The sequence below is a fragment of the Mesoplodon mirus genome, assembly GCF_964341445.2.
Source record: "Mesoplodon mirus genome assembly, chromosome: 3".
NCBI lineage: Eukaryota > Metazoa > Chordata > Mammalia > Artiodactyla > Ziphiidae > Mesoplodon > Mesoplodon mirus.
This window is the reverse complement of record NC_138978.1, coordinates 16,182,803-16,209,992: the sequence shown is the minus strand read 5'-3', so window position 1 is coordinate 16,209,992 and position 27,190 is coordinate 16,182,803. Positions and strand designations below refer to the sequence as shown.

Here is a 27,190-nt window from a genome sequence, read left to right as displayed (position 1 = left end):
CCGCCTGCGAAACGCGCAGGACCGGGGAGGGAAGGCTGGCGGCGTGGCGCCCAGCGCAGCCTTCGGTGGGCCGGGCTGCCCCGAGGGCGAGGGCGGGGGCCGGGCCGCCGCCGGGTCCGCCGGCCGGCAGGGGGCGCGGGCGCCCCGGGACCCGCGCCGCCGGCCCCGCCGCGCGTTCGCTTGCCGCCCGGCAGCACATGTGTTTCTGTTTTGTGTTGTAGCATTTGTTCTGGAAGCTTGTATTTACATTTTAAGTGTATCTGGTGAGTGGGCTGAAGCCCTCGTCTAGGCTGGGGGAAAAAAAGCCCTTCGGTTCGTCTTTTAGTCTCTCCTCTTCCTTTTTCTCTCCGGTTTCTCATCACTCCACGCAGGTAGGGGCTGAAAATGAAATCGACAATGATCAGTTTGCGGGGTCTGGGAAAGTTTTTTTTAAAAGAGGAGAAAAGGTAAAAAAAAAAAAAAAAACCTGGGGGAGGTTGGGGGAATTGAATGAATAAAAAGGGGAAGGAAGGCGGATCCACGTGGTTTAATCGGAGACAGACAGAGATCCCATTGTTCAAAATCAATTAAAAAAAAAAAAAAGGCAGACAGGGCGAAGGGGCAGGGACGCTGGGGGAAAGTAGCGGCGGAGCCGGGCACTTTGCAGCCGGGATCGGAAGGATCGGCTGAGCCGCACGCTCGGGGAGGGGCCGGGAGAGTGTCGGGCACCATTAAAGTTTTTATTTTTCGTGTCTGTGCGAGCAGGTGTTTGGGGCCGGGGGTCGGCTTTATTTGCGCCACCACCCTCCCACCCTTCCGTGGGGAGCAGCCAACCCTAAGGGATTCGGCTAATTAGAGCCCGAGGTCGGAACCCCCGGGCTGGAGCGGAATTGGGGACTCAGGCGGGGGGTGGAGAGAACTGCATTTGAGTGGGCTTGGGGAGGGGGGTGCGGAGACAAAAGCAGCAGGTGGGGCCGCCACGGAGGGGGGAGCTCCTTCACCGAGGTGCCAAAAGGGGGTCTTTGAAGTGTCCCAAAGCCTTCTCTAATTAAAACCTCGGGGATCAGAGACTTCCTTTTTCTTTCCCTTTACTTTTTGGGGACCTGGCTGCAATTATGATGCGATGTAGGCAAACCTAACTTGAGGATGGGCCCGGGGGGGGGTCTCCATTTTTTTCTTTCCCTGAGCGGATTGCAGTCGGGGACCTGGGCTCCCGTGCGGGATTCCCCGGAGGAGGCGCGCCGGGGCCCGGGAGGGGCGCGATTTCCTCCCGGCTCGCCCCCTCTCCGCCCACCCCGCGGCCGCCACTTTGGGGAGGGCAGGGGAGGAAGTGGAGGCCGGTGGCTCGGCTGGCTCCCCTCCCCCCGCGCAGTTTATAACCCGTCCATTGTGCGCCGCTGCCCCGTGTCTCCTCCAGCGCGACCATGCCCAGGAAGAAGGCGGCGGCGGCCTGGGAGGAGCCGAGCTCGGGCAACGGCACGGCCCGTGCCGGGCCCAGGAAGCGCGGTGGCCCGGCCGGCAGGAAGCGCGAGCGGCCCGAGCGCTGCAGCAGCAGCAGCGGCGCCGGTAGCAGCGGCGACGAGGACGGCCTGGAGCTCGACGGGGCCCCCGGCGGGGGCAAGCGCGCGGCGCGGCCGGCGGCAGCCAAGGCGGGCGGCGCGGCCGTGGTCATCACCGAGCCTGAGCACACCAAGGAGCGCGTCGTGAGTGCGGGGCCGGGGCAGGGGGCCGGGGGGCAAGGGCCGCGGCACGTCACCGCGCGCGTCCTGACCGGGGGCGGCGGGGCCGGCGCAGGCCGCGGGCTGAATCATCGCCGCCGCCACCGCATAACAAAAGGGCGCGGGGCGGGCGCGGGCCGGGGCCTACCCGACCCCGCCGCCGCCCACCCGCGCGGCCGTTGGGGCGCGCGCCCCGGGCCCCCCGCCGGGGGAGGGGCGCCCGGAGCCCGCGCCCGCCCGCGCGAGGGGGTCATGGCCCCGCCCCCGGCGCCGCTCGAGCCGACTCCCTCCGCCTCCCCTCCCCCTCCCGCCCCGGGAAGGGAGACTTTTCCAAGTTGTCTCCGGCCGGAGGAGGGGAGGCGCGCACCGGGCCCGGGGCGCGGCGCAGCGTGTCCTCGGTCGCCCCTGGTCCCCTGTGGTCGCCGGTCGGCCCCAGCACCGCGGGGGAGGGGGCCGCCGGCGCGCTGCGGGAGCGGCGGTTCACGCCGGGGCTTTGAGGTTCCCGCCGCCTCGGCTCCGGCGCTCCGGGGGGGCGGGGCTTGGCGGCAGCTGCGCATGCCCTGTGCGGCCCTGCGCCGTCTCGCGCCGCCGGGGAGGCGGGGGTGGCGGGCGCCAGGGCAGGGTGCGAGGGCGCATGCTCCGGAGAGCCCTCCCCCTGGAGGTCGGGAAGGGCCCCCACACCCCCAGAGGTGTTTGGGCTTTGTTCATCGCCTGTGGTCTGAGGGAACGGGCGCTTGGTGTGGGCTCTGTGCAGCACCCCCTCCACACCCCCGCAGTCTGAGTGGGCTTCAATTTGTTCATTAGAGTTGGGCCTTCAATCTTAATTAAGACTGTGACCAGTTCATATGCCTGCAAAACCCTGCGGAGCAAGAGATCTTACGTGGGTTCAGTGATGCTCAAACCCCACGGGTTTAGTGTGGGACGTGTGTTTAGGGAGAGGGTCAGAGCTTTCACCAGATGCTCAGGTAACTCCAAAAGAGTAAGAACTTGCACTTAGGGTCTAGAGTCTCACGGTCTGGAGGGATCCTTTTCTCAGTCCGTACCAGCGTGATTTCCCCCAGGGGAGTTCAGAGAGTATTTAAATGGTTAGAAATAATTGCACTTCTAGGTCCACTTTATAGGTGAGAAAACTGGGGCACAGAGTCTAAGGGACGAGCCCAAGATGACATGGAGCTAGATTTCCCCTGGGCTCAGGGGTTTTTTCTGATGTCATCCTTAACGCCTCTGCAAATTGTTCATGTGGAGATGGCTTTGCAACTGCCATCTCAGTGGAAAGGGTCAACGTGTTAGATGGTGGAGGAGGGTGATGTTTAGGAGAGCCTGGATCACTGAAACGTGTCACCTGGGGTTGGGGACCAGGCCAGGGCCATGGCCATGGCCACAGTATTGAGAAAAGGGAGCACAGGGACTGTTTTCTTTTAACAAATGTGATCTTCTGTGCGGGACGCCAGACATTTTCCCTCCAGTCCTGGTGTTAGGAGGGAACTGAAAAGAAAGGTCAGCTGGGCTCTGCCTCTGTTGCATTGTCTCTCGAGTGTTTCCAGGCAACCTTTTAGAGTAGTGAGTTTTGTTATCAGGAAGTAAAAGATTCTTACCGTGATGCTGAGATTCACCCAAGGAGGTAGTCACGGAGAGAGAGCATGTGCAGTGGACTGGCCAGCACACCATCAGGAGACTGAGGGTCCAACGACTGATGCTGTTCTGTGCTTCATGGAAAGTGCACACCTCAAGCTTTAAGTCACTTTCACTTTTAGCATCCGTTGGTCCAAGGTCAAGGCCAGGCCCAGGCTGTCCCATTGCGTTCCCAATGCCTTGCCCTAGGTGGGCATTGCCCCCAGTCCTGGGTGTATCCCTGGTGCCGGGTTCCTAGACTCCAGGGGAAGCACCTGGGAAGCAGTCCTGAGAATCCTGTCTGCTGCCACAGGCCAGCGGTCGTCCCCAGCTCTTTTCAGAAAGAGACTTTTTACTGAGAATTTCGCAAGCCTCGCTGCCGTTCAGGGCTGTTGGAAGGAGGTTTGTATGAGAGCAGCTGCCAGGAGTTGTCTGAAGCCGTGTTGCCTTCAGTTACCTCAAGCGGCAGATGTTGGGCTTGTGAAAGATGAACCCCAAGTACTTGTATGGTTGAGGGACAGAGTTGCCTTGAGGAAAAGCTGTGTATTTTTAGAAAACATTCTTAGGATTTCAGCCTCGGAAAATGCTCTCTCCAAGGACCTCAGGTTTCGGTGTAGTTGTATCAGATGAGCATTTTACGACCCTCTAGGTTTGATGCAGCCTGAATGCCCTGTGAACTTCATAACCCTGTAGGTAAAGCGAGCAGCCTTGGATGACTCCTAGAAGACAGGTGAGTGTCACAAGCTGTCCAGGTCTTTGTAGTTCTTCTAGTTGTGGGTTGCTCAGGTTTTGTGGGCCCTGAGACAACTCTGTTCTGTCTGAAAGGACCAAATAAATACAATTGAAAACTGAGCTTGAAGCCTGTCTTAGTCGATATTGGTAGCCCACCAGGGAATAGTCGTTGCAGCCCTTTCTCTGAGTGGTCTTCCCTCTGCCGAGAGCGGCAGCCTTCTAAATGGATGTATGTTAAAGATTGACTCTCAGCCTCGGAAACATGCTCCTTGCACTTGGGCAGTAATTCAGAAATCTCTTAGGACCAGAAACCCCATTTTGTTGATTGAAGAAGCTCGGTGCGTGTGTCCCGGCCAGCGAAGTTCACCCATCCTGTTGGGAGACTGTTCTCCCAGCTTTTCTGCCACATGATATTTAGACATGGGCAGTATGTCTGCTGATTTCATCCAGAAAACAATCTCTTGGCCCATCGGTGAAGCCCAGGTTACACCTGGGAGGGTCCTGTAACCTCTGGTGCTCACAGCCCTGGCAGCTGTCCCTGGGGTTCCTCTGGATGGAGCCCCCACATCCGGGGTCTTTCCTCTGTGGGCGGGTTCAGCTCTGTGACAAAGAGGGACATGGGCTGTGATTTTTTTTTTTTAATTTTTATTTACTTATTCATTTTTGGCCGCGTTGGGTCTTCGTTGCTGCGTGTGGGCTTTCTCTGGTTGCGTCTAGCTGGGGCTACTCTTTGTTGTGGTGCGCGGGCTTCTCATGGCGGCAGCTTCTCTTGTTGCGGAGCACGGGCTCTAGGCGCACGGGCTTCAGTAGTTGTGGCTCGCGGGCTCAGTAGTTGTGGCTTGCAGGCTCAGTAGTTGTGGCATGCGGGCTCTAGAGTGCAGACTCAGTAGTTGTGATGCACAGGCTTAGTTGCTCCGCGGCACGTGGGATCTTCCCGGACCAGGGCTCGAACCCATATCCCCTGCATTGGCAGGTGGATTCTTAACCACTGCACCACCAGGGAAGCCCATAGCTGTCATTTTTAAGTGCGTGTTAGAAGTTCTGGTCCTTACTTGAATTTTTTATTTCATATAAGGTGGAGGGAAGAATTCAATTATAAGCAGCCTACAGCAAAGAGTTATATAGATGATAACATCTAACGTGTGAGGAAATGAGGCCCATGACAAAAACACAGTTAAGGTACGGCTTACCACCCGCCATGGACCACTGTCACTGGAGGAAACACAGTTGACCAGTGTTGATCAAGGTTTCCCACAAACACCTTGTGTCAGAAGGCTTGGGGTTTTGTATAAATACTCAGCTGGCTCGATGGGCCAGTACACATAAACCCGTGTCCACTTGTGCAGGTGTTGGCATCTCCAGGTCACAGAGGAGACCCTGCTCGTGCCCAGGGTGATGGCAGCTAGTTCTGGCAGAGCTGCAGGTCCCGCAGCAGCCAGCAGCACTGCTGACCTGTTGCTGTGCTGAGCGCCCCTTGGTGTGGAGTGGTTTCGCCGTCTCTGCCCACCTAGGGGCCAGTGGGGGCAGCCTGGCCTGAGGTCACGGCTCTTCCGGAGTCCTCTCCCCACCGTCTGGCCTGGTAGCTCATCCCACGGTGCTTTGGTCCATTCTGAGTCTCTGCTGCCTCTCCACGCAGACGTGAGGAATAGTGGAGAGCAAGTCAGTATTGTGGGCAGAGCCCCAAGGCTGCGCCTTCCACTGGGAACTTGACAATCCCCTGATGCTATTTGTCTCCCGCAGTAGACCTGTAGAATGTTCCAGCCAGGCCCGCCAGTTAAACAAAGAAGGGGAGATAACCAGGGGAAACTCGGCTCCCATTCAAGTAATTGGAGTCTGGGTGCTGTGGAGTTGGACTACCCCGATTAAGGTCATTCTCTGAATAATTGAAATGTGACGAAGTCATCCTCCGGCCCTGGCTGCTTTGTCGCCCCTTTGCATGCCGACCGTGGGCGCGCCCCGTAGATGGACCGTCTGCCTCCAGCCCTGTACTCGTGGCCGAGCGGGCGAGCATGACAGGACCGGCGGGGGTGGGCGGGGGGTGCCCGTGACATCGGGTTTGGGTTGCCCAGAGTTCCCTAAGAAACGGAACCCCCCCCCCCCATGAGGATGTGTTCCTCTTCCACATGCATGTACTGGGCTGCCAGAACGTACCGCCAGGGCAGTCACTGTGTAGGGGTTAGAACGACTGGATTTGCGGCTGTGTGGCCTTTTTTTTCCTCAAAGCCTTCCAAGAATGCTTCTGTAAACCGAAGGAAAACTCCTTCTTTGCTTTTAACGGCCTGGGATGCTGATGATGTAAAGGATGAAAGCAGAACGGGAAGTTACTGCTTCCCTTGCCTGTGTGGAACTAAGTGCAGCCTTCAGAAGTGGATCTTTGACTAACAGTCGACTTTAAAGGGTGTACTGGGCATCTCAGAATCGAAGGGAGGGGCTGAGCACAGAGCGAGTGCCACCCGGACTCAGACAGTGGCCTTTTTAAGTGGCACATGCTCCCCCTGTGATGGTGAGAGTGTGTAGCCCTAGTGATGGAGGATGGGGACTGAGGTATACTGGCGGGGCCACTGGCCATCGGTCCCCTGGCTCTCGGCCAGCAGTGAGAATGAGCCCATTGGAGGCTGCCCCGTCAGATCCGCCAGCCCCACGTGGGTCTTCCTCCCTCCAGTGGAGGAATGAACACGGGGCTCTGCTGTTCTCCCCGCGGAAGGCTCCTGGCAGCGAGGGCAGTGCACAGGGAGGACAGGACAGTCGGCCGATGGGATCACTGTGCAGAGATGCCCTGGGGCCCCAAAGCCTTCAGGTCCATGTGTGGTATGCTGTGCTTGCAGCAGGAAGATGCAGCCTTGGCCCTGAGGACAGCGGTTTTAACACTCACTCCCTGTGTGACACAGCAGGCCTATTGCAAATACCTGTACAAGGCAGTCTGCAGAGCGGAGGGGAGGAATTGAATTTGGCTTCTTGTGTAGGGTTTTGCCAAAGATGTTTTAAAGAGCAATCAAAGGATAAAAACGACCCTGGGCTTAACCGATGAGCTGCCGGGGCAGGTTCGGGATTCCACATATGGAAGGGGCTGGCGAGGTGTCCCTCTGTCCGCTGTGTGAACCGCTGAGGGACAGCGTTAACAATGAATTATTTTGTTTCCTGCTGTCGTTGGACAGATTTGGGAAGCTAGAAGCAGCGTTACAAGCTAATTCTTTCTCCCTCTCTCTTTGTCTCTGTAGAAACTTGAAGGGTCTAAGTGCAAAGGGCAGCTTTTGATTTTTGGGGCAACCAACTGGGACTTGATTGGTCGAAAAGAAGTGCCTAAGCAACAAGGTATGAGAAACAATTTCTAAAGAATAGAAGACGCTACTATTGATTGAGTGCTTCCTGTGTGCTAGGTGTCCAGTGTGATTCTGGTGACTGTCGCCAGGTAGGTATTCTCTTTACAGAAGTGCTCAGAGAGGCCAAGCGATTTGCCCAGGGCCACACAGCCACTCTAGTGATGGGGCTGGATTTGAACCCAGGTCTTGGGCAAGTCTCTCACTTGGGTACAACTCTGCTTTTGAAAATTCCATTGAGATTAAACAGAAAAATATAAGTAGTAGCCTCAAATAAACCTCGACACTTTTTTCCCATCTTCTCATGTCACTTATTTTCATTAAAATGAAGAGGCTGGTGCTGTGGAATGTCAGAATGTCCTCGATATTTGTCACGTGTCAGATGGCAAACTTGTTAGACATTTCAAAAGAGTCCACGTTTCCTTGCAAACTGCCAAATGGTTGCGGGAACTGGTTTGACAGAGCAAGTAGCAGTCTGGAGTGGGGCAAGCAGGGAAGTCCTAAGAAGTATCTTAGTCCCCAAACGTTTTTAGAAAATTGGTGTCTTTTCTCAGAATACTGGCCCATCCAAGAGAAGTAAGGCTGGTACTTTGCCATATTTTATGGCTTCTTGATTTCATTTGGAAAGATTCCCGAAGTACTTTCCAGCATTGCCCGGTGAACAAATATTTGCACACTGACACTCCCTGGGGCCTCAGGATGGGCAGTGGAGATGATCTTATTCCATGAAAACAGCAGGCGGGGTTTCAGCGGCACTCAGGGTCCAGATGAGTTAGAAATGGGGTTGAGCCATTTTCTTCCTGTTGGGGAAAGTGCCCAGCCTTCAGGACCAAGCTCTCAGCCTGAGCCTGCCTGATGGCTGGTGTCACCTGGAACCTCTCCTGGGACGTGATAACATCAGTCTCCCTGCCAGCCCTGGCGCAGGTGTCGCATTGTTTCTCCAAGCTGTTCTTTAAATGAGTGGCCCACTTGCAATTAGAGACACTCAGGCCCCAAGCGGGAAGTAGATTCCAGAGGGGAACCCATGGAAGAGCAGGGCCGCCTCTAGTTGAAGGAATTTTGCCCCACTTGGGCTCATTTTAAGAGTGCCTTTTTGTCTTCTCCGAGGCCCACCTTTGCTTCCCAGATGTTTCTCCCTCTGAATGAAGTTTTATGTAATTAAACAAAAATTTTAAAGTCTTGCAGTGTCTTTCGGCTCTCCGTGAACTAGCCAGTAGACATAATGGGAAGGGGGGGAGAATTTGTTTTCCCACGGGTGCCAAACATGAAGGGAGGAAGGATTTCCCCTCCCGCCCTCACCTTTCCCAGTCCCTCCCATTCTCGAAGCTGCCTTCCTTCCAAGAGCCCATCGGCTCTTGGGTACGTACACGTCACTGGATCTCATAAAGTCAGCAGCCTCCTTCGTTTTCAAGATAACACAGTGATTTTGTGCTCCACCTCTGACTAGGACCAGGCCCTGGGCATTAACGACCTCCAGCCAGGCCGAGTGGCCCGGGACTGCTGCTCTGCATTTCGTATGACTAGGATCTCTCTGAAGAAGGTTCCTTGGGAGGCCCCGAGAATCCCTGCCTCTCATGAGCTGATGACATCTTGGGCACTGACATTCGTGGAGCTCATGCAGGGAAGATGCCTTGGCAGATCAGACCATCTACTCAGCTGTGAGGGGGTCCACTTAGCCACTCTGGGTCAGCCGTGGTGTCCCCTGGCGTCTCCTGGCACTGCGTGCTGTCCACAGGCATGGCACATGGCAGTCATACCACCATGATGAGCAGACGTTAGCATAGGTGTGAAGGCTGTCGTTTCTGGTTTGCTCTTTCCTAGGAAATTGCTGGGTCTTCTTTCACCTTTCAGTCGTAGAGGAGCGTCTTCAGGTGGAGAAGCTCAGGGGTGCCCTGAATCATGGTGGGGAACTTCCCTCTTTTGCCTGACCTGCCCCAGGTAGTTAAATGAGAGGCTGCGCCCGGCACCCTCTGCTGGTGGGGCGCAGGCAGGGTGGGGACAGACGGGAACAGTTCTGCAGACTTTCGCGTGGAGCCAGGTACTTGGTGGAGAAGTTGACCTCTCAATCCGTTCCTGCATCCAGGTCAGTCTGACACAGTTGATTTCGGCAGCAGCTCGCATTCCATAATAGTCACCACGGACCTAAAAATGGGCTCGCTTTTCTGTCCTTGAGAGCCCCAAGTTGAGGAAATTAAGCCCCAAATCGGCCACGCCCTGTCCACTAACAAGGTGAAGTGGGGGATGTGATGGAGGCGGCTGTCTCTCCCCGCCCCCCATGCCCTTGAACGGCTCCCAGTGCCCTGCCCCAGGCACGGGGAGGCCCTGGCCCTCGGGGCGGGAGGCACGTGAACTCAGTAGGATAAGTGCTGTGATTCACAGGGCGCTGGGGTCCAGAAAGCAACGAGTTGAAAGGGGGATGCGGGCAAGGAAGGCTTCCCAGAGCAGGGGGTGTTTGACCTGAGGTGCGAAGAACAGAGGCAGGGGGCAGGGAAGGGCCTTCTGGGGGAGCAAATGCACGGGCGGGGCTAGGGGTAATGACTCGGCCAGCATGATGGGACCCCTGAGAAAGATGGCACGAAGCGGTGCAGGCTCGGGCTTGGCCCCCAAGAGAGCCTCGTGGCTGCAGGCCCCCAGCCCCTCCCCACCCCCAGGTGGAGGGCCAGGAGGGAGCTGTTGGGAGGATGAGGGGTACTGGGGGTCTGCTACCTGCTCTTCGGGGTCGGCTCCCAGCCCGGCAGGGCTGCAGGGCAGAGGCGGTGGCACCTCCTTTTCGGCCACTGGCTTTTGGGCACATTCAGCAGGTGGGTTCAGGCCAGAGATGGAGGTGGGGCGGTGTCTGTGCAGATGGCCACTGACGGGTCCACACCGCTGGTGCGCTGCCCCGGGAGCCCCCGAGGGTGTGCTTTATGTGGAGAGTGGGGGGTCGGCCCTCTGGCTGGTGACACTGGGGCAGCTGTCAGCACCCACCAGGGCTCTGCGGCCGTTTGACGTGTGTTCCCTTTGCCTTCGCAGCCGCCTACCGCAACCTCGGTCAGAACTTATGGGGGCCCCACAGGTACGGGTGCCTTTCGGGGGTCCGGGTACGGACGGTGGTGTCAGGGTCATGCGCCGCCCACAGCCTCCTCATCACCACGGAAGGCAAGCTGTGGAGCTGGGGTAAGTACCACGGGGATGCGGCGAGACCTGTGGCGCGGCCCGCGGGTGGGCTCCCTTCCTCCATCCCCTGGACGGGAGACCCTCGTCCGCCCTCCGGGGCTGTGTTGCTTGCTGTGCGTTTCCTCTCTTCCTGATGCCCAACTAGTCTGTGCCCCGTGAAAACATCACTTCCTCCCCTCTTCTGCCTGGTTTTGGTCTGTACGTAACCCCCGATTTCTCTAAATCCTCTTCTTTAGGCAGCCTTTTCCCGAACGTTCTGACTGACTCTGGATCTGATATCGAGGTGTGCCTAGCATTGAATTCCTATTTTAGGTGTGCTGTCCCCCCAGCACACAGCACAGTGTGACGTAGACCTCTGTTCTTGCCACTTTAAATGCCACCAGCTTTTACGCCTGCCACGTGGTGACACCAGCCCGAGTCTATGCAGTCTTGCTCCTCTGTTTCCTGTTCCATTGCCCCAGAGAGTTGAGTTTGCTCTTTCCAAGGTGATGTGCTTGCCCTGCCGCTGGACTCCCTCGCCTGGGTGCTGGGGGGCGCTGTCCTTGTCTTGTAGCCTCCCTTCCCTTTCAGGGTCCCCTGCAGAGTGCTTCCACGCCGCCTGCCCTGTTTCCTTATCCAGAGCCTTCACACAGGTCCCGGCTGGGGCTCAGTTTCCCCCACGCCCTCTGCTGGCTCCTGGACTCTTCTTCCCGCAGGCAGTGTTGGCGTTTGTCCTCACCCTTTGTTTCTGGCCCTTTAGCTAGCTTTGGGTCCATAAGACTGCATTTTTATTTCGGGCTGTTTGAACTTTTTTTTTGCAATTTCATGAGCGGCTGTACCAAAGTCCAAATACATTAACATCTGTTGTCTTCCCTGCACTCTGCTAATTTTGTAATTCTGTTGAAAAAAAGCTAACAAGTGTGTCTGGCCCAAATTTAAACTTCATAGTTTCTTGGTGACACGCTGACATTGCCATGATTTTCGTTTGCTCCCAGTTGGCACAGGGTTGTGTCCCTCCCCCAAAACCCCCTCCTGCCCACTGCGCCAACCCTGAACGCAGCCTCCTCCGTCGGGGTTCCCAACTTCAGGCGTCCTCTTTCTGATCTCTCTACTGAATGTCACTTCCGTGTCGCTTCTAAAAACGTCCCCTCTGCTGACCCCCTGGGCAGGGAATGATTCTAAAAGCTGTGCGTCTGACCTGCCCCAGAACAAAGACGTGTTCCATGAGCAGACTCACCGCTGTAGGGGGGATGAGCCAGTGGGAGTGTCATGAGTCCACAGTGAGTCCCTGGAAGGCTCAGCACCCAGTCCAGCGCCCGAGAGCCTCAGTGCTGCGGCCCGGAATTCAGGGGGTCTGCACCTGCTGACCACCTGGGCCTCTCGAGCCGAGAAACCGCATCCAGTGCTCGTTCGTGCCTTTCACAGTGAACTTGGGCAGTTTCCACTGGAAGCTGGTGTCCGCCTCTCCTGCTGGCGCGCCATAATCAAAGCCTGAGAATGGTTTTTCTGTAGTAACGGCGGCTGGTCACCCCTTCTCGAGTCCAGGACAGTTGAGGCTCATCTTTGTGGCTCTGCGCCCCCTCTTTCATGACTGCAAGGTCAAAGTTCATTGTTGGGGAAGGATGTGGAAACCTCCCCCGCTTCCGAATTGCCTGGCTTTCTGGCCCCATAAAACCTCCCGAAATGTTCGGTTACAAGTGTGGTTCTCCTCTTAGAGGTACCTGGGAGAGGCCCACTGAGGTGCTGAGTTTGGAACCCTTGTAGCCTGTGTTGAAAACTAGGTACGGTTTAGCGGGGCCAGCCTGCCGGCCCCCCAGCTCTCCACACCTGCTTTGAGCTGCAGGGCTGTGTCAGGGCAGCACTGTGGTGCAGAGGGCCTGGCAGGTCTCGGCCTCTGGCACCCCCCGATTCCACACCAGCGCAGCCCCAGAGGTGGAGGTCAGCCCGTGGCCAGGGAGGGCCTGTGTTCAGAGCAGGCCTGGCCTTTGGCCGTCGCTGGGGTTCACATGGCTAAGGGTCCTGCGAAGGCTGGTCCGTGGGAGGTGGGCTTAGAGAGAAGGAGAGAAATACAGGGTCCACGGTAGACGCCTGGGGCGCTGAGGGAATCAGACTCCCGTGGGGCAGGTGTTACCGTCTTAAAATACCTCGGAGTGAAGCGAATGAAGGAATTGGCGTCTGGCAGGTGTGGTGAGAAGTGAGAGCTGTGAGCTTCCCTGAGCTCGTCCGTTCGTGTGTGCCATCCAGGCTGAACCTGGTTTTCTTCCATTTCCCTCGGGGGCAGAGAGCTGGCGAAGGTGCTCCGATCTGTCCCAGCCACTGCCCCAGAAAAGAGGGTCAGAGCAGGTGAGGTGGTGGCTGGCAGCTGCACGCCGAGGCGACTCTGGGGACAGCCCTGCGTATCTCATCTAGTCACCCGACCCCACCGGCAGCCTTGAAAGGCTGGCATTGCCTGCGGAGCTGGGCTTGCTGTCCCCCGGCGCTGGGCTTGTGGGTTTGGAGGGCACCTTCTGGGAGACCCAGCCTCGCCCGGCAGCTGCTCCGGCCTCCCTCTCCCCTCCTCCCCGCTTTATCTATCCTGCTCCTGACCCGCAGGGCGAAATGAGAAGGGCCAGCTGGGCCATGGCGACACCAAGAGAGTTGAAGCCCCCAGACTCATCGAGGGGCTCAGCCACGAGGTGATCGTGTCCGCGGCGTGTGGGCGGAACCACACCTTGGCCTTGACGGGTAAGGAAGGGCCGCTTCCCTCAAAATGGGGTCAGAGGCCAAATGGTCCACCTGGGGCGGGGGGTGGGGCTGCCCCTGTGACCCATGGTCATGATCAGAAAGATGCCCAGGGAGCCCGGTGGGCAGCTGCGTGAGGCATCGGGAGCCTTGCCCACGGGCACCAGTGGCCGGGGCAGCGGGAGGGTCTCTGCTGGGGAGTGGGTCTGCTCTGAGGTATCCGCCCCACCCCGTTTTGGAGAATTGTCTCACTAGCATTCTTCCTGGCAAGGGAGCTGTTTTTGTTATTTTAGAGCCTTTGATTCCAAGTCTAGTTCCAAATACTCAGCATTATTTTCCCTTTGGTGATGAATGTTGTTCTTTCCTTCCAGAAACGGGCTCCGTGTTTGCGTTTGGGGAGAACAAGATGGGGCAGCTAGGCCTCGGCAACCAGACAGACGCCGTGCCCAGCCCCGCACAGGTGCCCGCCCTCCTCCGCCTTTAGGGCCTTTGTTTCTCGTTGCTTTGGGGTTGGATTTTCTGGGGTGAGATCAGACATTCCTCTCCGTTGTTTGAGTTACTGGGTCCCTTGTAAAAGCAGGATCTCGATGCTTTGAGTGGGTCAGGTTTAGTAGATGGTCACAGGTGAAGAACATCCTAGAAGCAGTTTTTCATTCCGACTGAAATAATCTGTTCCAGAGGCCTGTTTGAAGCCTGTTCTATTCCAAAGTGAGAATTGTTACATGGATGTGATTGGTCTTTATCTGAGAATACTCTGAGTTTTGACTTTGTAACAAGTCACCGGCCAGGTACTTAGAACACAAATAGGAGGTCGGTCATCTCTTATTCCTGAGAAACTTTGGAGTCATTTGGAGGAGTGGGATTTATACCTAAAAAGTGAACTACTATCATAAGGCAGCAGGATGTTACAGTGAGTGTCTGACGAGGGAAGGGAGTTGGCTTTCTTGGTCTGAAAAGAGACCTTGACCTTGGCCAAACGTATCTGTAGTTTGGAGGATTTTCGAGGTGTTGCTGTTTTGTTAGCCATTTGCTCTGAAGTGGAATGTGACGGTTTCCAGAGTGAGCCGGGGCCAGGCCAGAGCCCGGGACTCAGCATCCCCTCCCCAGTCTCATCGCCTTTCCCCGCGATTTCCCGGGCTGTCGGTACTTCACGCCCTCCAGTTCCTCCAGTCTGGCTTTCCCAGGCTGATGAGTTTGCAATAGCGAGTCTTCTAAGCACTTTCTCAGATTTGTTTCCAAATCCCATGTTAAATTACTCAGGGCCTTTGCTGTCTTCCAAGTTCCTAATTTCGAGCCATTATATTTCTTCTTCACACCTTCAATTAAGGCTAATTAGCAAGCAGCTCTTACACTAGTAAAAGAGAGTGTAAAACAGTTCATTTTACTGGTTGGCAATAACGCTTATAAAAGCTTTTTAAAGTTGCGTGACATCAAAACTAGCGACTAGAGTGGGATTTGGGAACTACATGTGATTAGTTCTGTTTTCTGACACCTTCGTGCCCACGCCAGTCAGTTGAATTCAGCATTCACTGGGCACCAGGATGTGTGAGGCACAGCGTTGTGCATTTTGAGGGTTACAAAGACCCGGGGACATGATTTGCTTGTCTGAACTGACTCTGTACTGGGAGGTGTTTCTTTGCATACATTCTAAGCCTTTGCCTTCAGCGTTATTGGGTCCATTAGAAGTCCTTTGTAGCCTAGTAATTGTTTCACACCAACCTGTGGGGAGGTAGAGACTTTATCAATCTTTAAAAAAAAAAAAAGTCTAAAAGTCTGCTGTCTTTTCTTTTCAGATAATGTACAACGGGCAGCCAATTACCAAAATGGCCTGTGGGGCTGAATTCAGTATGATAATGGACTGCAAAGGAAACCTCTATTCCTTTGGGTGCCCTGAATATGGTCAGCTGGGTATGCAAAGTACATTTTTTAAAAGCTCTGTAATCTAACTGTATGTTTAGAACCAGAAGTCAGTGTGGGGCTTGCACACACATGGTAGAAATGTGGGTAATTGATCGCAGATAATAGCCTTGATCCATTAAGTGGATGTCCTGTTTAGTGGACCAGCATGTCGTAATTCATGGGGTTGTGGAGTCTGACAGTGACTTGCCTTAATGAAAGTCAGGGCTTGAGTCTGACGAACGTTTTTTTTCTGATTTGGGAATTCATTTTTGTATAAAAGGATTTCAAAGCTTTTTTTTTTTTTTCTTAATCAAACCACCTTCATTCATTTTCATATTTAAAGATTTGCCTTCATTGAAAGTGAGGAAATTATACAAGAATAAGTTTGTCTTGAAAACCTCGGCCTGGGCCATTGTTTCAGGTATACACAGGAAGAGCCCAGTATCATGAAAAAGTGGGATTGTCTTCCCGATTTTCATCCCTAAACAGGAGGGGTGAAATTTACTTATTATTCATTGAGTAGAAAAGTAAAACTCAGAAGGTAGTTCTCATCAGTTCTCAGTGAGTGGAAAATGACTCTCTCCATCCTGACTTTACAAGGTCTCCATTTTCTTTTCCCATCTGACACCGAAGTGTTTTTTTTTTTTCCCTTTCTGGCTTCTGGCGTCTTCCCACCTTCCAGCTCCTTCCAAGTGGGAGGTGAGGAGTGGGCGCCCTCTGCTGGCTCCTGAGTTTCACGCTGCTCCGGATCCTCTGCAGCCCCTGGATCTGGGTTGCCTGGGTCTCCACGTCATTAAAAGCAGGCAGATGGAAGATAGTATAAATAGAACGAGGAGCATCTCGCTGGCCTTTAGACTTTAGGGAACAGTGACTTTGTGAAACTAAATATACCTAAGTCAGAAGTGAATAAGAGAGAACAGCCCCAGGCCCCTTCAGCTTTGGTTGCCAGGGAGTTGCCAGAGACTGTTGGAGAGGCCGTTTCCATGCAAGTTTCTGGTCTACTTCCGGAAACGTGTGCAGCCCCCCTGCTGTCTGTGGCTGCCCCAGATCTGCAGACAGGCAGCTTGTCGCAGCAGGTAGATTTTCCTTCAGGGAGATGAAATGCCTTTGGCAACGATGACGACAGCTAACATTTAGTGAGCAGTTACCATGAACCAGTCCCCATTGCAGCACTTTATACCGAATCTCATTTGCTTGGTTTACACTTGTTTAAAGGTATTTTGAGAAGTTGGCTTGATTTATATCTACAGAGTCAGTTAATCTTCCCAGTTTATTTTAAAACCGGTTTTCAGTGTGATTGTCCAAACCCAGAGAGATCCCTTTTCAGAACTAGAACTTGACCTCGGAAGGTGCATCCCCAGCGTGCACTCACCCCCGTGCTCGCTCCCACGACGTGTTTACTGGGTCAGGCAAGGCAGAGGCGAGAACGTATGTTTAACTCTGCTTTAACGACCATGATGATGTATTAGTTTACTGGTAATTCATAAAAAAGCAAGCCTGGGGGGCTTCCCTGGTGGCGCAGTGGTTGAGAGTCCGCCTGCCGATGCAGGGGACACGGGTTCGTGCCCCGGTCTGGGAAGATCCCACATGCCGCGGAGCGGCTGGGCCCATGAGCCATGGCCACTGAGCCTGCGCATCCGGAGGCCACAGCAGTGAGAGGCCCGCGTACCGCCAAAAAAAAAAAAAAAAAAAAGCAAGCCTGGGAAAGTGGCTTGAACTTTTTTGTCCGTTCTCGGCCCATGCAGGGCTCCTTGAGGCCCCCAGGTGGGGCACAGAGAAGACCATTCCTTTGGATCTGGAGCTTCCCACTTTTTTGGCCACAGCCCAGCCCAAACGTAGACTTGCAAAGAATTTTCACAAAAGTCCTCGTTACAGATGGTGTCCTTGGGTGTTTCTTACTCTGTTCTATTCATTTTTCAAAAAAAGAAAAAACTTTTCAACCCACAGCACCGATTCTGTGCCCCACAAGTTGGGTCGTGCCTCAGGTTGGAGGACACTACCTTGGTTGACACGAGTCCCCACGAGGACCTGCCCAGTCTGGCTGGGCAGGTGCTCTGTTCTGTGGCCACTGCTGACGGCCGGCCCTGTGGTCGCTGCAGGACACAACTCGGACGGCAAGTTCATCGCCCGGGCGCAGCGGATAGAGTATGACTGCGAGCTGGTGCCCCGGCGAGTGGCGATCTTCATCGAGAAGACGAAAGACGGCCAGATCCTGCCGGTCCCGAACGTGGTGGTACGGGATGTGGCCTGCGGCGCTAACCACACGGTAAGGCTTGAGCGTTTCTGGCCTTTCTTCTGGCTTCCAGAGTGTCACGTCAGTGGAGACCCTTGGCTTTGCAAAGCCAGGAACTGACCCTGGCCCCCTCGACATCCTGCCCTCCTCAAGGGCTTCACACCCTCAGTTGTCCCAGGGCGTCATTCTCACCTGACAGCTTCTCCGTGGCATCCACAGATGTAGCTGAACGTGCAGACACTTTGGGTTGGGATCATACAATAAGAGTTTTTCTGCTTTTGTCTTTTGTCTAATAGAACATCACGGACGTTTTTCCAGGTTGATAGACAATATCTCAGATGGGGTGTTGAACAGATTCAGTCATTAAGGGTGTTTCCTTAAAGGTCAGTCTAGATAAAGGGCAATAAAATTTTGTATGTGCATCTTTTTTTTTTTTTCTTGGCCGCTCGGCATGTGGGATCTTAGTTCCCCGACCAGGGATTGAACCCGTGCCCGCTGCGTTGGAAGTCTTAACCACTGGACTGCCAGCGAAGTCCCTATATGTTCGTCTTTTTATCTTAGTTGCCTTCCTGTGGTTATTTTGCCTGAAAATGCCTGAGAGTCAGACTTGGTTCTCCTCTCGCTTGAAGGAGCAGGGCCGGGGCTGAGAGTTCAGAGGCAGGTCGGTCTCCTGTGTGCAGGCGACTGGCTGAGTGACCTCAGGACCGGGAGCTTTCAGTCCCTTCAGGTCCAACAACTGACTCTGCCTTGTCCAGCGTAGTCAGGAGAAATAGATCTTACTTAGGCCCCTGGTGTCAAATCATGTTAATAAGTTGTACATTCACATGATTCAAACATGAGACATCAGGGATGCTGTGAAGAAAAGAAGATGAATTTTTAAAATTTTTTATTTTTTTAATTGAAGTATAGTTGATTTACAATGTTGTGTTAGTTTCTGGTGTACAGCAAAAGTGATTCAGTTATACATACTCTCTTTCATATTCTTTTCCGTTATGATTTGTTACAGGATATTGAATATAGTTCCCTATGCTATACGCTAGGTCCTTGTTGGTTATCTATTTTCGGTATAGTAGTGTGTATCTGCTAATCTCAAACTCCTAATTTATCCCCTCCCTGCTTCCCCTTTGGTAACCATAAGTTTGTTCTCTATGTCTGTGAGTCTGTTTCTGTTCTGTAAGTAAGTTCATTTGTGTCACATTTTACATTCCACATATAAGCAATATCATATGGTCTTTCTCTTTCTGACTTATTTCACTGGGTCCATCCATGTTGCTGCAAATGGCATTATTTTGGTTTTTTTCATGGCTGAGTAGTATTCCATTGTGTATATGTGCCACATTTTCTTTATCCATTCATCTTTCCATGGACATTTAGGTTGTTTCCATGTCTTGCCTATTGTAAATAGTGCTGCAGTGAACATAGGGGTGCATGTAAGAAGATGGACTTTAAATTGTTGACATGTCACTGTGCATACTGCACCTGTGACCAGGTGGAGGTCACCTGTGTGAACCTGCCTGAAGGAGAATCCAAGGTGGGCGGGGCTTTTCCTCTGGGCTCTGTCTGCAGTTTAGTCAGGATTGAAATAGGAAGTGGAGTGCAGTGGCCTGCTCTGGAGACATCACCCTGTGCTTCTGATGAGGGAAAGGGGAAGACTTGTGGCTTTAATAATAATAATTTGTTAGGAACGGAAAATGGTGTCCCTGGCCAGGAAAACAGCAAACATCCTCACCATGTGGACCCGCTGCTGGCGCCTCCCCTGTCAGAGGCCGGTGTGGGTCATCTTGGGTGTTTCTGCCCTTTGCCCTTAGCCCTGGCCTCAGGCTCTCAGAACAGCAGCCACCCCGCTTGTCCCCTGTCCCAGCGCTGCATTTTCTCTCTCCTGCAGCTGGTCCTGGACTCCCAGAAGCGCGTCTTCTCCTGGGGCTTCGGTGGCTACGGCCGGCTGGGCCATGCCGAGCAGAAGGACGAGATGGTTCCCCGCCTGGTGAAGCTGTTCGACTTCCCTGGACGCGGGGCGTCCCAGATCTACGCTGGCTACACCTGCTCCTTTGCCGTCAGCGAAGTGGGTCAGTGCTTCCCCGTCTGGGCCTCGGGAGGAAGGCATCCAGGGCCAAGTCACGGGTTTCCCTCCCTGGCTGTGTGCTCTGGTGGGGAGTGCCGTGACCTTTGCCCTGTTCAAGACCAGGGACCTTGACTTCATCGACCTCCAGGATTCTTTGGACAGAGCGCCTTGTGGTCACCGGTGCCAAGCGCCGTACCTGGCAGGTCCCGATCCTCTTCCCTTTCTCCTTTGATGTTGCTGAGATGAGGATCCAGCTCTTGAGATGATGATGACAATGGAGACGTGTTTGTCTTTTCCCAGGTGGTCTGTTTTTCTGGGGGGCCACAAACACGTCCCGGGAGTCCACCATGTACCCGAAGGCCGTGCAGGACCTCTGCGGCTGGAGAATCCGGAGCCTGGCTTGTGGGTATGTGGCTGTGTCTCCTGGTGAGTGGGGACGTCTGTCCCCGTCCCGGGCATGTTGGACACACCCGGGAGGTGCCTTGTCCCTTGAGGGCTCCACTCTTCTCATGGGGCATTGGGCGCACCAAATTCTAGAGTCAGGAGGGGGAGGGACTGTGCTCGGGGCAAGAGGGGTTGGGAGGTCTTAGAACAGGTGACTCGCTTTGCTGCTTCTGAGGGTTTCGTTCTTCGAAGGCTTGATGTGCTCTGTTCGTATTGCAGGTTCAAATCATATTTAGTTAGGAAATTTTAGTTACTGTGACACAGTGGGAACAAGAAAGTATCCTCAAGTCAGTGATTTTCCGTTTATTTTGAGGACGCCTGTTGAGCTCTGTAGCACTTTTTTTTTTTTTTTTTTTTTTTGCGGTATGCGGGCCTCTCACTGATGTGGGCTCTTACGTTGCGGAGCACAGGCTCCGGACGCAGCCATGGCTCACGGGCCCAACCGCTCCGCGGCATGTGGGATCTTCCCAGTTCGTGCCCTGCATTGGCAGGCGGACTCTCAACCACTGCGCCACCAGGGAAGCCCTGTAGCACTTCTTGATGAGGAGTTTGATAATGTTCATCACCGGCCAGGTTTTGGGAAGATGACAGTGTAGTTGTTGAGGGTTTGGTGTGGTTTTAATCTGAAACCTCTAACCCCGCCCAAGTCGTCTGGCAAGTTCCACCCGCTTTGGAATAGACTCTCACTTCACCCTGATTTGTTCTCTTCTCCTTTTCCCAGTGTGTTTATTCATCTAAAAGTGACCCCCCACCCCAAGAGCCCTAGAGCCCGAGTGGGGTGGGGTGGGGAGATCTGGGGCCCCAAGGCTCCTGGCTCTAAGGGCTTCTGCAGTTTGGGCCTGCGCGGGACAGCATTTGGGCTTCAGAAGCAGCCCATTGGCACTGTGCTGTGCTGTTTGGAGTGGAGTTTTGAGTGGGACCAGCTGGATTTTAATGCTAGTAGGGTCACACCTTGCAGGGAGCCCACGGGAAGTGCCCTGGGCTGCCGGGTGGGTGAGGTGCAGCGCTGGGCTGCCGCCCTCGGCGGTGACAGCCTCTGCCCATTTGCAGGAAGAGCAGCATCATCGTGGCTGCGGACGAGAGCACGATCAGCTGGGGCCCATCGCCGACCTTTGGGGAACTGGTAAGCTGGTCCGCATGGCAGAGGCAGGGCCCTCTCTGGGTTCCGTGAACCGCCCCTGAAAACTCACAGGAGGAAAGTGTGTGCGTGTGTGCGTGCGTGTGCTCGCTTGCGTGTGTATGTGTTGCCTTGTTGCGTGAAGGTCTGCGGTATTCCCTAATGTTTAGGTCACTTGAGGTTTCATGAGTGTTACTTTGCTCGTCAAATAATTGTGAAAGTTCTTTCTGTCCACATTGTTGAGTTGAAATTGGGAAGCTTCAGATCCCATTTCCCCTCACGTTTTGTAAACTGTAATTGTGGGCTGATGTCAGTAGGAAAGAGGATGGTTTCTCTTCCCTCTGCCCAGGAGTTTCAATCGACAGGAACAGCTTGTTGTTTTAAATGGGTGGGGTCAGTTATGACCATGCATTGAATCTTTCTGGTTTCCAGCCCTTAGGTCTTTTGGGGACATTCTTCTCTTATTTTTCCCAAATAAGTTTGTCTGATTTCCTGCTTTTAATCTCAGTTACTTGAGTGACTAGAACCCATGGCCCTCGGATTCCCCCACACCTTTGGCCTCCTCAACCAAACGTCTGATTCTTAGCTTCTGGGGCGTGGTGAGTCCTTAACTTTTAACGTCTTCGTCAAGAACAGCCGGGCTATGGAGCTCATCCTGACGGTCTACCTGTTCTACCTGCAATTTGATCGTCAGCCTGGCTCTTTTATTTCCTGCTGGGAACTCGGCCTATTTTCCCTTCCCTCTGCTCTCATGGGTAGGAGCTGATGGGGTGATGGAAGGAGGCGGGTGCTTCTTCACTCCCTGCGCCATCTCCAGGGCTGGTGGCCTGAACATGCCTTTTCCTCGGAGCTGTGCACCTGCTTTCAGTCTGGTGGCTTCAGAGGGGGCCCCACGTGCCGCAGACACTGGGGGGCCCTTCAGAGGTGGCCCCATATGTGGAAGCTTGAAAGAGACTGAGAACCTGGCCCATTTTTTTTTTTTTAATTTGTTTATCTTATTTTTGGCTGCATTGGGTCTTTTGTTGCTGCACGCGGGCTTTCTTTAGTCGCGGCGAGCAGGGGCTACTCTTTGTTGTGGTGCAGGGGCTTCTCATTGCGGTGGCTTCTCTTATTGGCGGAGCACAGGCTCTAGGCGCGAGGTCTTCAGTAGTTGTGGCGCGTGAGCTCAGTAGTTGTCGCTCATAGGCTCTAGAGCACAGGCTCAGTAGTTGTGGCACACGGGCTTAGCTGCTCTGTGGCATGTGGGATCTTCCTGGACCAGGGCTCGAACCCGTGTCCCCTGCCTTGGCAGGCGGATTCTTAACCACTGCGCCACCGGGGAAGCCCCCTTGCCCAGTTTTTATGGGCTGCTCTTAGAGAAGGACAGGTGTTCCTAGGGCCTATATCACAAATAGGCTCTGAGTATCGATTTGGAGACTAGAGGGGAACGAGGGGGACTTTGGGGGCAGCCTCTCGGCTGAGGAGTTGGCGTGGCACTTGGCCAGTGGCAGATGCAGCTCATCTGCCATGTGGGCCCCTCTTTGAGCTGAGCTGAGGGACCTGTCCACCTTGAAATCGCCCATCTTCACACCACAGCATGTGACAGGACCCCCCCGACCACCACCACCACGACCAAGCAGTCCTTGACCGTTCCTTCCATCTCCGGTGTCCTGGAGTCATTGCTGATCATGGACACAGGTGGGGACGGGGACAGCCAGCACTCCTTGTGACCTGGTGGCCCTGAAGGGCCGCAGTTGCCATTTCTTCCTGCCCTCGCCATGGTGTCATCTGACCAGTGATTCTCCCTAAAAGGTGTCCTTATCACATAAACCCCTATAGCTTACGTCTTGGCGTCTCGGGCCTGGGGTTAGGAACCGGTCACCTGCTGGCACCTGTGGATTCTTTTGCTGCCCAGGCCTGGCTTGGGGTCTGAGACGGCGGGCCTCGGCCACAGAGGCTTCCAGGTCCGTGGGAGGTCCAGCCACATGATGAGATTCCCTCTTTCTGACTGGCCTTAGTGACCCGGGTTCTGTGAGCATCCCTCTGTTTGCCTCACCAGGGCTATGGGGATCACAAGCCCAAGTCTTCCACTGCAGCTCAGGAGGTGAAGACGCTGGACGGCATCTTCACGGAGCAGGTGAGTGAGGAGCCCTGGGCCCGGGAGGAGCGGGGGGCGCGGGAGCAGAGAGAAAAGAGGGGAGCCGAATCGCGCCTCTTCCTGCTTCTGCTCTTTGCAGCCCGCTTGAGCCTCATCTGACATCTCCTTGTGTAGCTTTCCTGTGCCCCGTGCCAGAGTTTTCTGCTGGGTGACGGGGAAGGCACAGAGGTGTGCTGGCTAGGCCCCGTGGCTGCTGTCGGCCTGAGGGACCCCGGCCAGAGTCCAGCCACAGCAGATTTGCTCCAGGCCGAGTGCATCACTCACGCCAGCTTGGTACCTTCACCCAAGACTCTATACACCATTAGGCTGTGGGCAGCTGGTGGGGCGAGGCCTCTGCTGTTGCCTCACCACGCTGCCAGCTCTTGTCACCGATACACACGTGGGGCTTGTGCCCTTGCACAAGGCAGGGCTGTGGTCCAGAGAGGCGGAGGGAACAGGGAGCGCAGTCCCGAGTCCGTGCAGCCTCTGCAGGCAGTCGGCATCCAAACACTGCTTGGGGGGCCTCCTTCCACCTTGTCTCCCGGGGCAGCCCAGAAGGCAGGCTAGCAGGGCACTGGTGGCAGGTCACGTTGGCACGGGTGGTCCTCAGCAAAGGGCTTTTTTGAGCTTTTCAGGATGCCTCTGTTTTGACCTCTATACTGACCCCCGTTGGCAAGCCCAGCTTCCCGGTGTCCCATCGTCTGCTTTGGGCTTGTCGGCCCCAAACTCTGCCTAGCCGAAGCACCCTTGCCCACCCAGCGCTGGTTTGTCCCCCAGGTTGCCATGGGTTACTCACACTCCTTGGTGATAGCGAGAGACGAAAGTGAGACGGAGAAGGAGAAGATCAAGAAACTGCCAGAGTACAACCCCCGGACCCTCTGATGCTCCCGGAGCCTCTCCAGCTCCACACCTCTCGCGGCAGCTGTCATTTCCACGTGCACTGGGACGGGAAGTCAAACAAGGAATTTTCAAAAGCAAAAGTTGACCGAAGGTGCATTTTTTGTTAAGACTCCCTGAGGTTCCGTTTTTATAAGTGATTCAACGTCAACTACCTTTTCTGTATGCTTTCCAAAGTGTTTTTTTTTTCCCCTCTTAATGATTAATTAAAATATTTGCTCATAGTTGACTTACCATTCCTACAAAAGAGGCAGAAACTTTGAGCAATCTAGGTTTGTTTTTTGTTTTTTTTAAGTTTTCCCTTTTTACCCCCCTCTCCTACATAACACTTGTCAAAAACACCCCTTCCCGGCTGTGAGTAGCATTGTGAGCCCAGTGGGTGCTACCTGGGAGAGGGGTCACCACACGCTCAGAAAAAAATGTCCCTTGTGGGAGCCGGCAGCATCTAGGCAAAGACCGTCCCTGGTGGTCAGTCTCTATCCAAAATGGCGCCCGTGTGCTCGGAAGTATCTGGGTCACTTCTCTCCTGCTTTTCCTTCTAGCCTGGCTCAGGCCGTGTGTGTTCTGCTTCTCCCCTTGGCTGCTTCTAAGCCCCCCGCCGCCTTTTGGCCGCGACATTAATAGAATCTGCCGTTTTCCCCCCTGGTGGGGGATCTGTGTTTAGCCATTTATATCTGCTTTAGCTGTAAAAGAAGTCCAAATGAAAATCAGGTGATTGTGGAACCAGTGGGGACTTGGGGGGGTGGGCAGATGTGGGGACAGTGTATCTGGTTCCACATCCGGCTTGAAGGCTCCTCTGAGCCGGGGCCGCCTCGCCAGCACTCGCCATTAGAGATTGACCAGCCAGCAGTAAAAAGTGCATTCCGGAGTCCTTGCAAAGAAGGATCAGCCCTTTGTGTACCAGCCTTTATCGCCTTTGTGCTTCTGTCTTTATTCCGACCCCCTTCCCCGCACTGGATCCTGCTGGAAGGGGCCCGGTGTGTTTCTGAGGCCCCCGGGTTCCTGTTCCGCTAACCCAGCTCTCTAGTCACGTTTGCTTGGCTGTGTAACCAAATAGTTGGGATCACGGAAGAAGTCCCCTTCCCCGCGTGTCAGCACAGAGGCTGTGACTGCCACCCCGGCTCCCCGCCAAGTGCCCTGTGCCCGAACCCGTCCCCGGCGTCGCGCTGCGCGAGTTATGAGGTGCCTTTCCCGGAACCCTCCTCTCGCTTGGACCCAAGAGAGGCGACAGCTCTGGCTGGGGCTCTTGGTTTCGAGAGGGTCTGGACTGGTTTGGGTGCTTTAAAATAGATTTTTTAGTTCAGTGGTGCTTATGGGGGAAACGGGGATAGAACTTCAGTGTGAGACTTGGGTGATGGGAAAGTTAAATATTGGTCTTTTTTATTATTATTTTTTGCTTTGCTATTGTTACCACTTTTGTCTCCATGTTAAAATGCCAAAAATGATCTAGTCGTTGTTGCTTTTTTCCCTACTCGTCCCCCCTGCCCTGTCGCTCGGGGCAGTGGCTTCTGCCTTCGCAGGGCGTATAACGGTATCTGTCCTGGCCAGTCCCAAGGCCTCGCGGGAGGAGGCCAGCCTGCCCCTTTCTAAGGTTTAGTCTGACTTCGTGCTCGTCTCAACTGTCCTGTGTTAATAGTCCAGGGGAGAAGCTTCTGCAACTTCAGAGCTTCTGCTAAACTAACCTGATTTGTCCAAGTCACCCCCGAGCTACCACTGCTGACTCAAGCTTCCCTGCATAGAACCCCTCGGTTTCCTGACAGACCTCTTTCCTGGAATGCGCTTCGGCGCACGTGCTCCTTGTACCCGTGCAGCCTCCCTTGGGTTGTGCAGTCACCGAGAGGGTCAAGGGAGCAGTAGCCTGGCTCCTGGCCTTTGCAGGAGCTGCCCTTGGCCAAGTGGGGCTTCAATCTTCAAGCGGACTCATCTGAAGCCCCCCGCCAGCCCGCTCTCGGGCCCCCTGCCGGGGACTGGAGCAGGAAAGGGATGTCCCTTCCACGTGGAGACTGCCCTGTTCTCTCCCATGATCCCTCCTTTGGGCTTAGAATTTTCAAATGAACTTCCTAAGGGGGAAAATCCTTTAGAACAGGGAGTGGGGGGAGACGGTCCTGCGCTCCTAGAGGAAGGGACACAGCAGCGGGGCCGGGGTTGCGCTGATCCTTCGGGCTCCAGACGTGTCTTCCAGCTCAGGAAGGAGACTGGACGGCTTAGCGTGAAGGGGGGAGTCCAAGGAGAGGTTGTGATTTGGTCGAAGGTGCCTGGTTTAATGCTGTAATTGTCTTTTTTATATATATATTTCTTGGAGTAAACATTTTAAATAAACGACATCATTGTTTACTCTGTTTTGGCTTCTGCACTTCTTTTTCAGCGGAACGAACGTAAGAAGACGGAACGGCTTTTTGCGTGACCCCTTCCTGCCCCGGCCCGGGTTCCCACTCTGGGCCCCAGGGAAGCGGGTCGTTTTAGCTTCTAGGCTTGACCCCTGCTGGGGTTGGGAGGTGAGTGGAGCTCCCAGCTCTGTTCCTGGAAATGTGTGACCCTCAGGGAGGCTTCAGCACCTTATTGGCCCAACTCAAAACATGGAGTTTTTCATATTCATCGCATTTCATATTCATGGGGCTTTGAGAGGAGGAGGCGCGGAAAGCACCTGAAGAGGGCTGTATAACGTGCCTTCCCCACCCTCCTGCACCCAATCCTCATAAGGGAGCCCTGTTGTCACTTCAACGCTGGTCACACATGTGCCCCTTTCAGGCCGTGCTGGCCCCTTACTGGCAGTGTGGCGAGCTGTCCACCGGGGGGCACCAAGCAGCCAGTCATGGGTGCAGAGGCCCCAGGCCTTCTCTGTTCTACCCAAGTGGACAGCCTTTGCTCCAGGCCACCAGCCACCAGCATGCCGACACCGGTCCAGTTTGTGGAGCCTCTGGGATGTCGGCTGCTTTATGTCATCAGATCAGCCCCTCCCATAGGCATTGCCCCATGCCACGTACCTGGACTGCTTGGAGCTTCCCATCGGCAGGAGGAGGGGCAGGGTGGGAGCAGCTGTGGTTAAACCTCAGGATCATTTGACTTAATAGCATTTTTGTGCCATAAACATAGGGGTGGGCAGAGACATGGCAACAGGCAGCTTTGGGTCCTAGAGTGGGTGTTCGTTTCCTCTGCCCTGGACACTTTGGGCTTAACAAGGGTCCATGCAGGCCTGCCTGTCGCAGCTT

The 27,190-nt window shown here is 54.7% G+C and overlaps 1 protein-coding gene across 2 annotated transcripts; it reads left to right on the top strand.

The window, feature by feature from the left end:
- The first annotated feature begins 204 nt into the window (after positions 1-204).
- On the top strand, positions 205-26,320 carry RCC2 (regulator of chromosome condensation 2). Of its 2 annotated transcripts, XM_082612321.1 has the most exons (13): positions 205-371; positions 1,397-1,682; positions 7,259-7,352; positions 10,370-10,513; positions 13,085-13,216; positions 13,585-13,673; positions 15,007-15,121; positions 17,212-17,378; positions 19,231-19,411; positions 19,708-19,813; positions 20,902-20,974; positions 23,007-23,084; positions 23,862-26,320. In XM_082612321.1, exons 2-13 carry the CDS (start codon positions 1,404-1,406, stop codon positions 23,964-23,966), a joined length of 1,563 nt encoding a protein of 520 aa, XP_082468447.1. In that variant the 5' UTR covers positions 205-371; positions 1,397-1,403; the 3' UTR covers positions 23,967-26,320. The 2 variants fall into 2 exon arrangements, with proteins under 2 accessions (XP_082468447.1, XP_082468448.1); XM_082612322.1 differs by lacking the exon at positions 205-371 and having other exon boundaries at positions 1,281-1,682.
- Positions 26,321-27,190: the final 870 nt, after the last annotated feature.